At 41.5% G+C, this 14117-nt stretch overlaps 1 protein-coding gene across 1 annotated transcript; it reads right to left on the reverse strand.

The window, feature by feature from the left end:
* Window positions 1-3073: 3073 nt before the first annotated feature.
* Window positions 3074-5198, reverse strand: cxcr4b (chemokine (C-X-C motif), receptor 4b). Its single transcript, XM_084023495.1, has 2 exons — window positions 5128-5198; window positions 3074-4757 (listed from the first exon to the last, which is right to left on the reverse strand). Exons 1-2 carry the CDS (start codon window positions 5131-5133, stop codon window positions 3636-3638), a joined length of 1128 nt encoding a protein of 375 aa, XP_083879621.1. The 5' UTR covers window positions 5134-5198; the 3' UTR covers window positions 3074-3635.
* Between the last annotated feature and the right edge of the window lie 8919 nt (window positions 5199-14117).

Raw genomic sequence — 14117 nt, forward strand, 5'->3', positions numbered from 1 at the left:
GATTATCTATAGTAAAGATCTATACCGTCTAAAGGCTCTACCGTTTATTCAGTGTAGGATTTATATTGACAGTGACAGATGAATCATATGGCATACAACATGGTCTGCATTAAAAGCTGTACATTTAAAACCTGTAATGGCATCAGGGGATATTTTGGTGTAAGAGGATTATTGACAGCCTATATGCAATTCTGTTTCCGATAAAGAGGTACCACAGAGATCTTAACCTGACCTACTAAAGTGCAGTTAGTGGTCTAATGACTCCTTATTAGACGGTTCCTTAATGCTGAAAAATGTGAAATATCTGCAGTAGGTAAATAAACGTTTCACACCAACAACAACATGCCCACAAACACCACCGTGTGTGGTCATGTTGTGATTTTTATAAACCATTAGAATAAAAAAAATCGACACTCCCCATGAAATTGCTTTCACGCCTTGGGTCGAGTGCACTAGGTGCATCCAGGTATCCAGTGACCTTTACAGGAATGGCCAAGCGTTGCGAGTGATGGTTTGAATACAGTGGGGGGTCATCAAAGCTTTTCTCAGGCTGTTGACCACAGGAGCTCCTGATGCAGGAAACAGCCTTCCTGCTGCTCACTTTCCAACCAAAACAATGTAACCATTAGTAGAGCAGGTCGCTGCCCAAAAGGAACCTGTGGTATTTGCGTTGCTTTCATCCTAAGAAATGGCCCTTTAAAATATTCCCTGCACGTACTGGTTATGCTGTCACTCATACATTTGATACATCTCAACAACAACAATTAAATGAGGTCCTTCTGGACAATGGTTTCAAGTTGCAGTTAGAAACTTAGACGCACACCGGTAATGAATCCCCAGTAGAAAGCATTTCCCGTCCATTTCAACAACTTTGCCCTTTAACCTATAAAGCAAACAAGAAACTCGTCACTACTTCAACACACACTAATGAGTTTGTTATAACTAATATATTAGATGCCAGAAAGTTTGGATTTTTGCAAACAAATTTGCACAGGAAATTAATGTTGATGTAGTGCAAGAGATGGTGACAGCATCATGAGAATGTGATCATATGAAGTGAGCTAAGTGTGTCTAAATAAACACAGAAGAGGCAGTATATGGCTTGTGTATATTATTGAGCAGTCAGTATTTTGTCATCACGCAGAGAGAGAGAGCAAAAGCTTTAATTATGAATGAAAGGACGCCTTCTTGCATACAGGGGTTTATTCCCAGAGGCGCCCTGAGTATCATTTGTGCACTCAAGCGGGCACTTTGGACAAGCTGTAAAAAATCCCATTATGTTTTGTTGTGGTGATAATGGCTATTTATTTTGAGAATGGCATGTAATACACCCATGTGGGGACAAATAATCAGAAACATTCGTGAAGCAAATGCCTTTAAATGCGGCGAACTCTTGGGAACTGTCATGTAGTATTAACACCATTTTCATCTTGTATATGTGTATATGTGTATATGTGTAACATGTCCATCTTTGGTCTTTACCAGCTACACAACTTCACCACTAATTGCTACTACTACTATACTACCAACACCAAATGCAGTTGGAACCCAAGGGAACACTGTCGCTGTAACGCTTGCCCCTGGGTGATGTTGGAACTTTGAAATTGTATTGACTCTGGAAATTTTGAGCGTATTCTAGTCCTGCTCAATGTGTTAAGTGTTCTGAGATGACTTCTGTTGTGATTTGACACTATAAATACAATTTAATTGAATTAAATGTTCAAATCATGTTTGTGATAAGATAGGACTTTTTTTTTTTATCAAGAGGGAAATAGTTTGTTTAGGGTATATACCCTTTAAAACGTTTTTTTTGTTTTGTTCATTCTTAACATTGTTTGGTGATTTGCATGTTTTTTGAATATCTGATTCTATCTGATCTGATTATTTAGGTTTAGATCAATCAGTTTACGGTGTGTCTGTGTATATTCTGTGTTGATATGATCCCAAAGCCTCTAACTTCCTTCCCTGATGGCGGTAAAAGAAGCAGATGAAGGGGATTCATCTGAACACTTGAAGTGTTAATCACATATCTGTCCCTGCACAGACTGAGACAGTCCAGCTCGTATGCTAATTCTGAAACATCTGGGAACATTTCCAACTGAAAAAAGCACCTTTTGTTTTATCCTCTTTCACTGTGAGAGACCAGAGCCCCCAAATAGCTATTAACCTTGTGGCCTGATGGAGGCACTTCACACCTTTTTTTTCTTTCTTTTTTTACATGTAAAGAAATGGAAATGTCCCTCATTTGGAATCTTGAATGGATGCCAGCGTCACATAGCTCAGCAGCCGTTATGACTTCATTCTCCTTGACATCTATTGCTGCCGAATTCCTTTGGTCTCCAACTTGAACATCACCCTGTCACCAGTCCACCCAGGTTCATTTCTAGTATGTGTTGGAGATAAAAGAACCCACAGAAAGATTGATGTCAGCATGTGTGTTTAAACTTGTCATTTTTTAATGTCTTATCTTGTCACTATGTAATTTCAGCAGATTTATTGCCAATGATATATTGCGTGAGTGCTCCACAAAGAATATGTCTGCCTTTTTGCATCTTTAGAATATACAACCTGTGTCCGGAATACTATTTTTCATGTTGTTTTGTGAGCTGGGAAATAACTAAACTGACCCACTGACCCGGCCTGAGAAGTGCATGAGGATAACACTTGTTTACAAGCCAAATGTAATGGAGGCAGTATATCTAACTGAGAAGAAAGGAAACGAGTCAAAGGAGAACATAACATGCTATTTTCTTTGTTAGGGAGCCATATGGGTGCTAATTATAACCAAAGATTTGAGCTTTTGTGCCTTTGCTGCTAAAGATGTAAAAGTGCACAGATGTCCTTACAATTACAGGGTCTGCCTGCATAGTCCTCCTGCTTTCTAGCCAGATCAGGTGGAGACATTTGTGTTGACCCCCAAGCACCCACTCACCCCCTCCCCCCAACACACACACACACACACGCACACACACACACACACACACACACACACACACACACACACACACACGCCTCATCCCCCAACCCCCAAGGGAAGGAGGAGCTGTTTTTAGGTGAAAATGCAAACCAGTCATTATGAGAAGCAATGAAATTCTTTTATTTATTTTTTCAAATGGTAAAAAAGCAGCATGCAGTTTTTCTTTTACAAAACTTTACAAAAACAAAAAAAACAAAACAAAAAAAACATCCAGTGTGACTGTGGGCAATAAATAACAGCTTTCAGATAATCACACAATTTAAGTGCGAACATGCAAATGCTACAAACTATGTACAGGATTCAAAGAGCAGCTACCATCCATGAAAAAAAAAGTATGTACACCTGAGCTTTGATACAGCAGCACAAATTGCAAAGATTAAAACACGGTAAATGGATCCTGATTGTAAAGTTGGATGACAATACAAGGCACAGCCTGAGGACACAATCTGCTTTGAGCAACATACAACTTACACAAATCCCAATAAAAACACACAATCGCAGTAAAAAAAAAGAGGCAAAGAAATCCAAAAGTATAAAAAAACTCTTCTTTTTACATCTTTTACAGCTTTACAAAATGTAGTAAGTTCTTTGGAATTGGAGCTTATTCTTTCTCTCTCTCCTGAGGGGTATCAAGTTACAGACTGTGTTTGACTGTTTGTTAACTTGACAGAACACTTGAGGACTCGGACTCAGTTGACACAGATGAAATTTGCCCACGCTTTTTTGTCATGAGAGTCGCTTTCTGACTTGATCTGCTGCCGGCTGTCAGTGCAGTCCTGGCTGATTTCTTGAACTTAACTCCCAGGAAAGCATAGAGGATGGGGTTTAGGCAGCAGTGAAAATAGGCCAGCGCCTCTGTGATAGAAATCCAAGTCTCCACCGCTTGTTGCAATTGACAAGAAGGAGAGATCACATTCAGCATGGCCAGGGTGTCCAAAAAGATGGCAACACAATAGGGCAGCCAGCAGGAGAAAAAACAAAGGATCAGGATGACCGTAGTCTTCAGCGCTTTCCTCTTCGGAGCCTGGCCCTTGGCTCCTCTTGACAGCTTGGCGATGATGATGCAGTAGCAGATGAGGATGACCAGACCGGGCAGTACGAAGCCCACCAGGATGTGCTGGAAGCGGGATGTGACTATCCATATTATACTGCTGTCTTGCGGGTAGATGCGCTGGCAGATGATCCTGGAGTCTGTCACCATGCTTTTATCGGAAACGTGGTAGTTTGAAGAACTCATGTCTTGCACCCTGGCAAATACCAGGTCAGGTACGGTCAGCACAGCAGCAGGCAGCCACACACCCACATAGATCACCCTGCTCGCAAGCAGCTTCCTTATAGCTTGGCTGTTGGTGGCCCGCACAACTGCCAAGTATCTGTCTAGACTGATGAAGGCCAGGATCAACACACTGCTGTACAGGTTCACCGTGTAGATCACGTGCACGGACACACAGAGGAACTCTCCAAAGTACCAGGTTTTGGCAGCATCCACGGCCCAGAAGGGCAGCGTGAGGACGAACAGGAGGTCAGCCAGGGAGAGATGGAGCCGGTACTTGTCTGTCATCGTCGTTTTGACCCTTTTCTGGTAGCCCATGACCACAACAACTAATCCATTGCCGATGATTCCCAGGATAAATATAATTCCATAAACTGTTGGTAGGAAGATCTTGTTGAAGTCGCTGCTGAGCGCTCTGCCACATGGCTCCTGGTTGTCTATGGCGAAATCTCCAGACTCCTCTGACATGTTGTCACTACTGTTATAGTCAAATGAATAGTCAGTGAACTGAAAGAAAAGGGAATTGAAAAGTTAGAAAACAGTTGACAGTTACATTACTTATCACATCAGCTCTTTAAGAAAAACACATATAAATCTGCTAACTTGTTTCTAAAGTTGGTGTTGTCTAAAAGTTTAAATTTATATTTGCACTTTTTTATGTATTGTTTTTTTTAATCATTGGATGAATTGCAATGTATTTGAATTTTTTTTTTTTTTTTTTTTTTGTAAAATGAGTGAATTATATACCAACAAAAACACTGGTGTAAAAATGATTAAACACAACAACAACAACAAGTCTACATTATAATTAAACCGCCTCAAGCAAAACGGATCTAAACTGCCACATGTTTAAAAAAATACCGATAAAGGAACTCACCTCCATGTTTACCACTCGTTGATAACGTAACGTCAGGACCAGTGTGCGTCTGTGTGTTGCAGCGTGGGGATCAGTTGCGCCTATAAGCAATCAACTCGATATATAGGCGGGCCTGGCCCCGCCCTCCCAGCAGGAGGAGGAGTGGGAGGATGCGTTCGTCTCCAAAAACGGGTGCGCTATAAAAACCAACGAATCTGCTTGTGGTGAGGGCGGCAGTTTGTGAAACTTTTTGTAAAGAAAGAAAGAACAAAAACTGTCTGTTATTTCGTCACCTCATAAAAAACGTTGCAGCAAGTCTCTGGGGACAGCGTGTTAAAGGACTGTATTATTTTGCAGCTGTTACAATTATTTCATGACAAAAGGCTTAGATTATTTTTTTAATATGCTACATTTCTGGCATTATCTCTGTATGCAATGGAACGGGAAGTAAAGAGCAAGAACTATAGTAATATAGTTTTAAATAATAGCCTGATAACTATAGTAATATAGTTATTAATAATAGCCTGATAACTATAGTAATATAGTTATTAATAATAGCCTGATAAACATTATGACACTGCAACAACATCATCATAGAAGTAAAATCACCATATCTGGCTCACTTACACATAATCACATGCAAATGTAATTGGAATATAATGAGAAATATAATGAATATTCATAATATATGGAATAATAGCAGCAATACAGGTGTTAAAGGTAGAATAGGTAATTATATTCAGAAACACTTTCTGTTATCATAATGACTTATTACTTGAAATCCTCGTAACATACACAAAAGTTTTTGGTTCGGAGATGCGATCAAAGTCAAAGTTTCGGTGGTTTTTCCAAATGACCGATTCAATCTTTAGTTTAATAAGATCACTATAAAGTGACACTTGATTACAGAAGCCTTTCCACAAGGGTTGTTGGAACATTAGAACAATTTTAGGATTACACATGCTTTCCTGGTAATACATCATCCGCTCAGCAGCCGCCTCATATTTTGCGCTTCCCCTGCTCATTCTGCATGGACTGACATTTAGAGCGTCCCGGCCTCATATTTGGCTCCACAAATCACTTCATAACTGTGTCTGATGACAGTTTTCATCAGCGGAGGTCTGAATCCATCCTCACCTTTATACACACCGTGTCTCTCTCAAGTGCTGTTATGTCTGCCCTGCCAAGTGCTAAATGACCCCCAGAGGATTTGAAAAGAACCACACACCCTATAATGTGGGATTTCTATCAAATGTATCAGGCCTCAGAGTGTTGAACATCCATTTTCTCGCAGCTTTACCCAGCCTCTCTGATTTCAGTGAAGGTATGATGACAGGGCCCACCCTCCTCTCAGAGGGAGCCGACGCTTGTCTGAAACCGAATCTCCTCCGTGGGGCACGCAAATGCTGTTTCTATGTCTTTGATCTATGAGAGCACTGATAGATTCAATGAGTCAACGTGCATCATTGATTGCATTGATTACGCCTACTTGCGGTAGATAGGGATTCTTCGAGCTGCATGACGACATAACATTTTGAAAAAAAAAACACAAACACATTTCCATAGAACAAAATCAACATGTTCTCATCTCTAAATTACCTTTATATGCATCGCAAGCATGCTGCGTTTGCAGAATATGCTTTTTGTGTGAAGGTAACTGTATTTGTCATTTTCTTTTAGAATATGGGTAATTAGCATACGATGCATCTGCAGAAAAAGAAACAGTCGCCCAGTTTGATTTACAAGCAATCTATTGACACTCAACAGCGATGTGTGCACTCAGTCGAGAAAAAAAAATGCAGACAGAAACAAATTAGGAGCTCAGTGATTATAACTTTGATACAATAGCAAAATTCAATAGATAATCTAATAATCAGCAATAATACAGCATTCTCAGAGGGATGGTTGTAGACTAATCCTGTGTGTGTGTGTCGTCTTCAGATCCTCCTGCAGTGGGAGTCCTGAGGAGAGGAACAGGGGGACTCTGCAGCTCAGAGAAAGGCCACTGTATTGGTATGATGCTCTTATCAACGTCATTCAGACGCAGACCGTTTCTCTGTTATCTGTCTGCAAGCAGAACTCCTGGATGGCATCTGTGTGCTGGATGACACATACAGTATTTCATTTTTGTTTCATTTCTCACATCCCTCTCACAACAGAGGGGGATTCCACTAACTCATTCTTGAGTATATATTCAGAAGAATTTCGTCTGAAGCGTTCATGTGTTTTTACAAACTACAAATTCCTCAAATTCCCCACATTATTTTAATCCAGCCTGATGTGTTGTGTGGAGTCGTTGGCATCTTTAAATTAGTGCAGATTGAGATGGTATTGGATCACTTTGCCATCCTTACAGTACAGTGCAGTACATTCATGAGCGTAATGTCTCACAAATACTACTAACTTACTTTATAAATCAGCACCAACAATGCAGAATTCATGAGGTCCAAAGAGTGCATGAATCAAAACTAACTGAACGTTCCGAGACTCGAGGAAAATGCTGAAATTGGAAGTGGGATTTCAGTATAAAGCTCTGCTCCGTCAAAACTACTGCTACAGACGCATTGATGGGTGACACAAAAGTTATGAATGTTTTCTTGGCATTCATTTTGATAGTTTATTGGTTTTCTTGTTCATTTCAAATTCATACATTTAAAAAAGGGGCAAAGAGAAAACAATTTCCAGTGTAATATCTGTGCCCTGTCTTGTAGCTTTTTTAAAAAAAAAGGTATAATCAGTGCACTGTGCAAACAACCTGCTTTTGCAATGTAATTTTCATCATCTGCGGAGTCTGTGTGTACATGGAGATTATCATTTAGTAGGATTTCAACAAAAGAGATCTCATTCCTCATAATAAATAAGACAACCCCCCCCCCCCCCCAGCTTCAGCAGGATAGCTGCAGCCTCTACTGTCAGCGTGAGGATTCAGATTGCTATCGTCCCGGAATACAAAAGATCTGTGAGCTACTTAGAATACAAATCACAAGAAGTGTGAACGGCGGCGATGAAGGCTCTCCCGTGAAGAATGGCTATTGAAATGAGGTCGAAGAATGCCAGAGAGATAAAGAGAAGAATGAGCAGCGCCGTTCAGTCAACAGCAAGTCCTCCAGTTCCAACTCATCCCGGGCCCTTCAGCAAGTCGGCACGGGATCATTTTTCATAATGATACCTCTGTTCAAATATCACCTTCACTCTTTTTTTTTTCACTCAATCACCACACAGAAAAAAAACAACATCCAACCTTTATTGTTGAAGCTGACTTTGGGTGTTGCCCATAAATGCCAAAAAAAAGGTTACCTTTAATCCCTTGTCTGAGCACTGTAAAGTGTTTTGTCTGATTCAGCTAAACACAGAAGAGCTCTGAATGCTCGCCAGTGTATTGTAGACACATTTGGGTGTTCTTTGTTGTGTTATTTTCAGCTGGTAATTTGATTTAATCCGTATTCCACTTATTAAAGTAGTGTTAGTTCCTTCTCATATTGCAATCCCCATACTATCATTCACACTGCATCTATAGTGTGCATATTGAATGTACTTTGTGGCATGCATTATTATATTGGGAAGTGTGGGTTTGTGTGTTTTTAAATGATTTAAGATGATCTGAATGTCCCTGCATTTCTTGCACATGGAGTCATGTTCATTATCCACACTGGAATGCATAACTTCTTTATCTATCTATCAGACTTCAAGGCTCTATGAGGGTGCTTTTGTTTTTTTCCATCTCTCCCCGGTTGGTTTGTGAAGTCTGTTCAGGGAAGAAGGTTGGTGGGGGAATCTGCTGTCCTCAACCAAGGTGAGAGATTCATCCATCCTTCTCTCCAATCCTTCGTTTTGGTTTAGTCTCAGAGGAGACGCACCAAGCCTTGACGAGTAAAACTTGGCATCAGAAAAATTATACACGGCTTAATAACAAGACTTTAATCGTGAATGCGAATATTGTGGAGAAGTTGCCATAATCTCACTAAGAGGCTTGATTTGATTGACATGTAGAAGCTGCCGGTGCCAGTGGAAAAGTATTTTTCTCCTTCACAATGTTGGCACAGACAAATATTAATGATTATATTTCCACGCAGAGAGAAATATTTGTTAAAGCATCCAACTTGCTTGCTTGAACGTTTGTGTTTGAAGAACGAGTGTGAATTTGAACAATAGGGCCGCTTTAAAGACAAAGCTCGCTCCTTATCTTTGGAAGGCACCCTCTTAAACTTCCTACTTTGCTGCATGTGCATGCTGTTGGCCCACTTTAAAAACTCTTTCCTCATCCTCAAGGTCACAAAACCCCAGATAATTCAATATGACATGCGAAGGGTGTGCAGAACCAGCCTGTGTGCGCTCAATTGAAATGACATAAATATTACTGACACTTATAGTCAGAAGCAATAATCAGTGATTTATTTTCCATGACAAATGTATTAGGATTGTATTAACAGGTTGGATGGATACAACTCTTGAAAATGTTCATTTGAGCAAAAACATATTGGAGTCTTGAATCATTGAAAGAGTTTGGTGTATGCCTTTATGGACATTTATGAGTAATAATATCTTATTCTGATGGTCCATATCAGTTTTACATTTATTTAGGTCATTTAGCAGACGCTTTTGTCCAAAGCGACTTACAATAAGTACGTTTTAAATACATGCATCATTCTTACAACTGCTGAAGTTATTTTGGGGTGACTTTTTTTTTCTTACTGGAATACGAGAAGCTAATAGTTTGCAACGTTGGTGGGCGAACATTTTCCACGCTGATTACCGTGAATTCTGCTGCTGCCTGTCCTGACATGAGATCCCTGCAGAATTAGACAACGGGGCATGAACCAATAAAAACTGAAATGGGTGACACTGCCCTCCAGCAGTTAGGGGAGAAATATATATCACATGTGGCACAGATCCAACGCAAGCCACAAGGCCGGTTGAGAAATGCAGCTTGTTGTTGCATCGGAAGGGTGTTTTCTATGAGTCCATGATAAATGCAACCGGGGTTCCCTTTCCTTTTTCACTAACGTCTCTATTGTGGTTTTTGCTTTGCAACAGTATTCAAACACTGGTAAACGGCCTCCAGTGCCATGGAGGTTTATCTCTCATGTGTACTATTCAAATCATATAATGATAATGCAAACTGCATTGAATGGATGGTTTGAATGTATTCATTTGCATGACTTTTCACAGTCTGCTCTTTTCAGGTTTTCCCAAAGACACAAGGTTATAGGACTGTCAACGCCTCAGAAGATCAGAGACCTGCAGTTGTAAGAATTTCAATCACGTTCCGAATGGGTTCCTTGAGTTACTATTTCCTCCAGTCACCGGGAGACCCCTCTGCTGCATTTGTATGTGACAGAAGATCACAGAAGTTTCTTTCAGGCTCTCTGCAGGTGGAGCTCCTCCATCTGGCCTGCGTGGACGTTGGAGGAGACCCAAACGCGGACAGAGGCTCAGCTCAGCCCTGATCACATCAGATAACGGAGACAATAGGCCAGATGACAGCAGATAAGCTTCCCAGAGTCGAGTGACCAGAGGAGGAGACTGGGAATAAACCTGCTGCCAAGCCAGACCCCCTCATTATTTCTACCATCAAGAGCCGTGACGGAGAATCTTTTAAAATCACGCGTCAGCAACAGGCACAAAAGTGTTATTTTTCCACTTTTATTGATCACCATACATATTATTTGAAAACAGACTGCCAAGGATCCATTTAGTTGTGATGTGTGTTTTACTTTTAAACCATACTTTGACAGAAAAGGGTAAAAAAAACGTTGCATCGCACCAGCATAAACACCATTACCTCTCACTTTCAGGTTAGTCAAGTAAACCTTAACATTTAACCTTTTCAGAGGGGTTTTGTGCGTAAGACACTATTGCCTTTGGCTCTTTGCTTTTAGTGCTGATTTATAGCACCAGTCAGAACAAGAAGACAGGCTTCATTCATTATTTAAACACTGTGATGGAGAGGCGACGAGCCGGATTTGAGCATCCTTGTCGATGTAAGGACCTTCCTGTGACGAGCGACATAAGGCTGTGGTCTGGAGTGACGCGGGCGAGTGTCCAGCACCAGACCAGAACAAAGCACCAGTGGAGGGACATCTATCAGCCCTGGCCAGAGGGACGCTTTACCGCCCCTGTGGTGCCTCCTTGTCTGAAAGATGACACCGTCTACGCTCACTGCCTGGAGCTAACAGAAAACAAATAGTCGTTTTATTTGCCTCTTCCTAGTCTTCAGGAAAGGGCAGTGGTAAAAAAAACAAACTGTTTTTTGACATAATACATTTTGTTTTTGTGCTCTGTTGATGAGTCAGACGGATTCATCACAGTCTGCTCATCAAGCTGGAGCCCATTGTGAAGCAATCCATATTTTGTGCCAACTTTCTGATATACCTGGCGTGAATGCAGGTATGCTCGTTGTTTTGTTGAGTGTCTACTCCTTCCTCGCCGGTGATGTCTGTTCAGCTAATACTGGGGATGTAAGAAAAACGCCATAATGCCAATGAAAGGAAAGTCTCGGGTTGTTTCCTCTCATGTTTGTATCGAGGCAGACAGGGAGTGCCCCCTGTGAATTAAAAAATACCAGGATTTATAGCTAAACAAAACAACCCTCTGTGCTCCCTCAGCCCTATGATAGAGTTTCCTCCTCGAGCCAACACTTTGGTTGAATCCTAAAGGCGCTCGCTTGGGACCGGCAGCCCTTTGTACTCAGCTGCCTTTGGGTTTATTTTCTCTCGCACAATTGAATTCTTTTCTTTTCTAAAGACAACGAAGACTGTAGATCCCTCTGCTGATACAGTGTGGTACCTTTCTTACCCCCCACTGCCCCAAATCTGTGAGGATTATTGTGTTTTTGTGTAAACAAAGATGTGGCGTAAATAATACATCTGGATTTGCTGAGCCGATGCCAGCGCTCGCTTTTTTCGGACTTTTTGATTATTTAGCAGGCCCGTGCTTTAGAGTTGTTTATGACAGGAAATAGGACGGGAGCTGGTCACTCTGTCAGCATACCAATAGCACTGTATCCCCACAGGAAGGCTATTGATCAGGATATGACAGGTGCTGTTTGTTTCCTTGTTTGTGTTGAGTCTTATTTCTGCTGTGCTGTTTGTTCTCACCATGCCTCTGGAAATTATATTCTGGTCTCCCCTCAGCCTCAGCAGGCCGATTCGGTCAAAACACGCTTTCTTCTGACAAACAGTGACGCAGCATACATCCATTAATTTAATTTTAGCAGCGGGTGCGCGACTTCTAGACACTGTGAGCTTGGGGAGCGGGATGTGATAAAGCGTTGCCTCTGTGGAGACAGAAGGAGGTTTTTCAGGCCTCAGGTGGGGGAAAGCTCCTATGAACTCATATTGTTCAGGCTGATTATGATCTGTCAAGCAGTGGGACACTTTGATATTTGCTTTGAGCCGCGGTGGCCAGAGAGGATGGCCCTGAGGCCGCCGGCAGACTGTGTCATTATCAGGCGTGTCAACAAAGCTTCTGGGTTATCATCAATAACATCTGTATGACAGCAAGAGCAGTGTTTGTGTTCCAGTTAGCACCGTGCACCGCTGTGATTCACTGTTTACTCTTCTCTTGTACCTGGATAAGCCTTGTGTATTCTGAAGTGTTTATCGCACACTAACTAGTAACCTCTTTGCTCTACGTCCTCCATGTGACCAGAGGTCACAGTGGCGTACGGTAACGGACTTACTGCCGCTCTCTCGGCCGCGATTCACTTTCAGTTTCTCCTCCTGTTTATTTCAGACAAATTGCAGGTGCAAAGCCCATGCTCCGCTGTGCGTCACAGGGGCTTTCCTGAGGTAACTCCAACAGTTCATGTCAAAGCTTTCACGAACTGGGTGAATCATTGTTGTGGTAACGGAGAGAAACAAAATAAACAGATTCATTTGTAGAAAGAAAATGCAAAGTATTTCACTCAGCAACTGCACCCGCGAGAAAGCCAAATGAAATTCTAAGCAGCCCGGTAAATCCCTTCGGTCTAGTGACATGACGGCAGTTAACTAAGAAACTGGCTCAGCACATTAAGTCAACTACTGTACTTAAGTACCAATGTGAGTTACTGACTTATTTTACTGCTACTTGTTATTTTACCGTATTCTTCTAATTCATGTCATCGTACTCTCTACTCCAACAGCTTTAACCACTATTTGTTTTTCACATTAAAATTGTACTACAAAACACGGAGAAGCAACACCTCTGAGGGGGCGTGGTGGAATAGCTGGCAGCTGGGACTCGTTTTCTTTCTTTCCACTCTGTGAATCAACAATTCATTTCCAGCCGATTTGTACAAAAGGTGATTGTTAGCAGCAGGTCCAGCCTGTCCACTTACAGCATCCTGAGTGAACCCTCCAGACAGCCATTGCTCAATCATGGTTCACCTCTCTGGCAGAGGGCACGGACGGCGGCTTTCACACTCACTTCAAATCAAATCAACGTCTGATCCATCATGGGCCTCTTGCCTTCAGGGCAGCTTCGGATCTGTAAGAACTACTCTCTGTGGTATCCACTTGCTGCATATGTCTTGGACTGTGTGTGTGTGTGTGTGTGTGTGTGTGTACAGAGTAATAGAATTAAAGAGGGCCCCTGTCCCCCTTGGGAGCTTTCCATCTGGTTTCATATGTTGTCTGACAAAATTAGGAGACTTTGACTTATACATATATTAGCAGATGTTGAGAAAGGATGTTTGGGATATGATGCTGCTTAGAAAAGGGCAAATAAATGTCTAGGGTCATCTGTGGCACGGACAGAAGTCACCCAATAGCTGAACATCATCAAGAGTTTTTGTGTCCTATGACTTCTGCTGGAAAAACTGTCGACATGGCACTTCAGTCACACCTAACTCTGCGTAAACAAAAACACTAGTTCCTGTTTCCTTTCATCACCATGTAAATGGGGGGTTTCATAAGATGACTTGTGACAGTCACATTTCTTTTTTTATATGAATGTTTTTCCGACTAAATACCAATACATATAAAGCACACATCAGTTCCGGATCATAGAAACCGTCTTAAGCCATAAAT

This window comes from Eutrigla gurnardus (genome assembly GCF_963514095.1).
Source record: "Eutrigla gurnardus genome assembly, chromosome: 12".
NCBI classification, from domain to species: domain Eukaryota; kingdom Metazoa; phylum Chordata; class Actinopteri; order Perciformes; family Triglidae; genus Eutrigla; species Eutrigla gurnardus.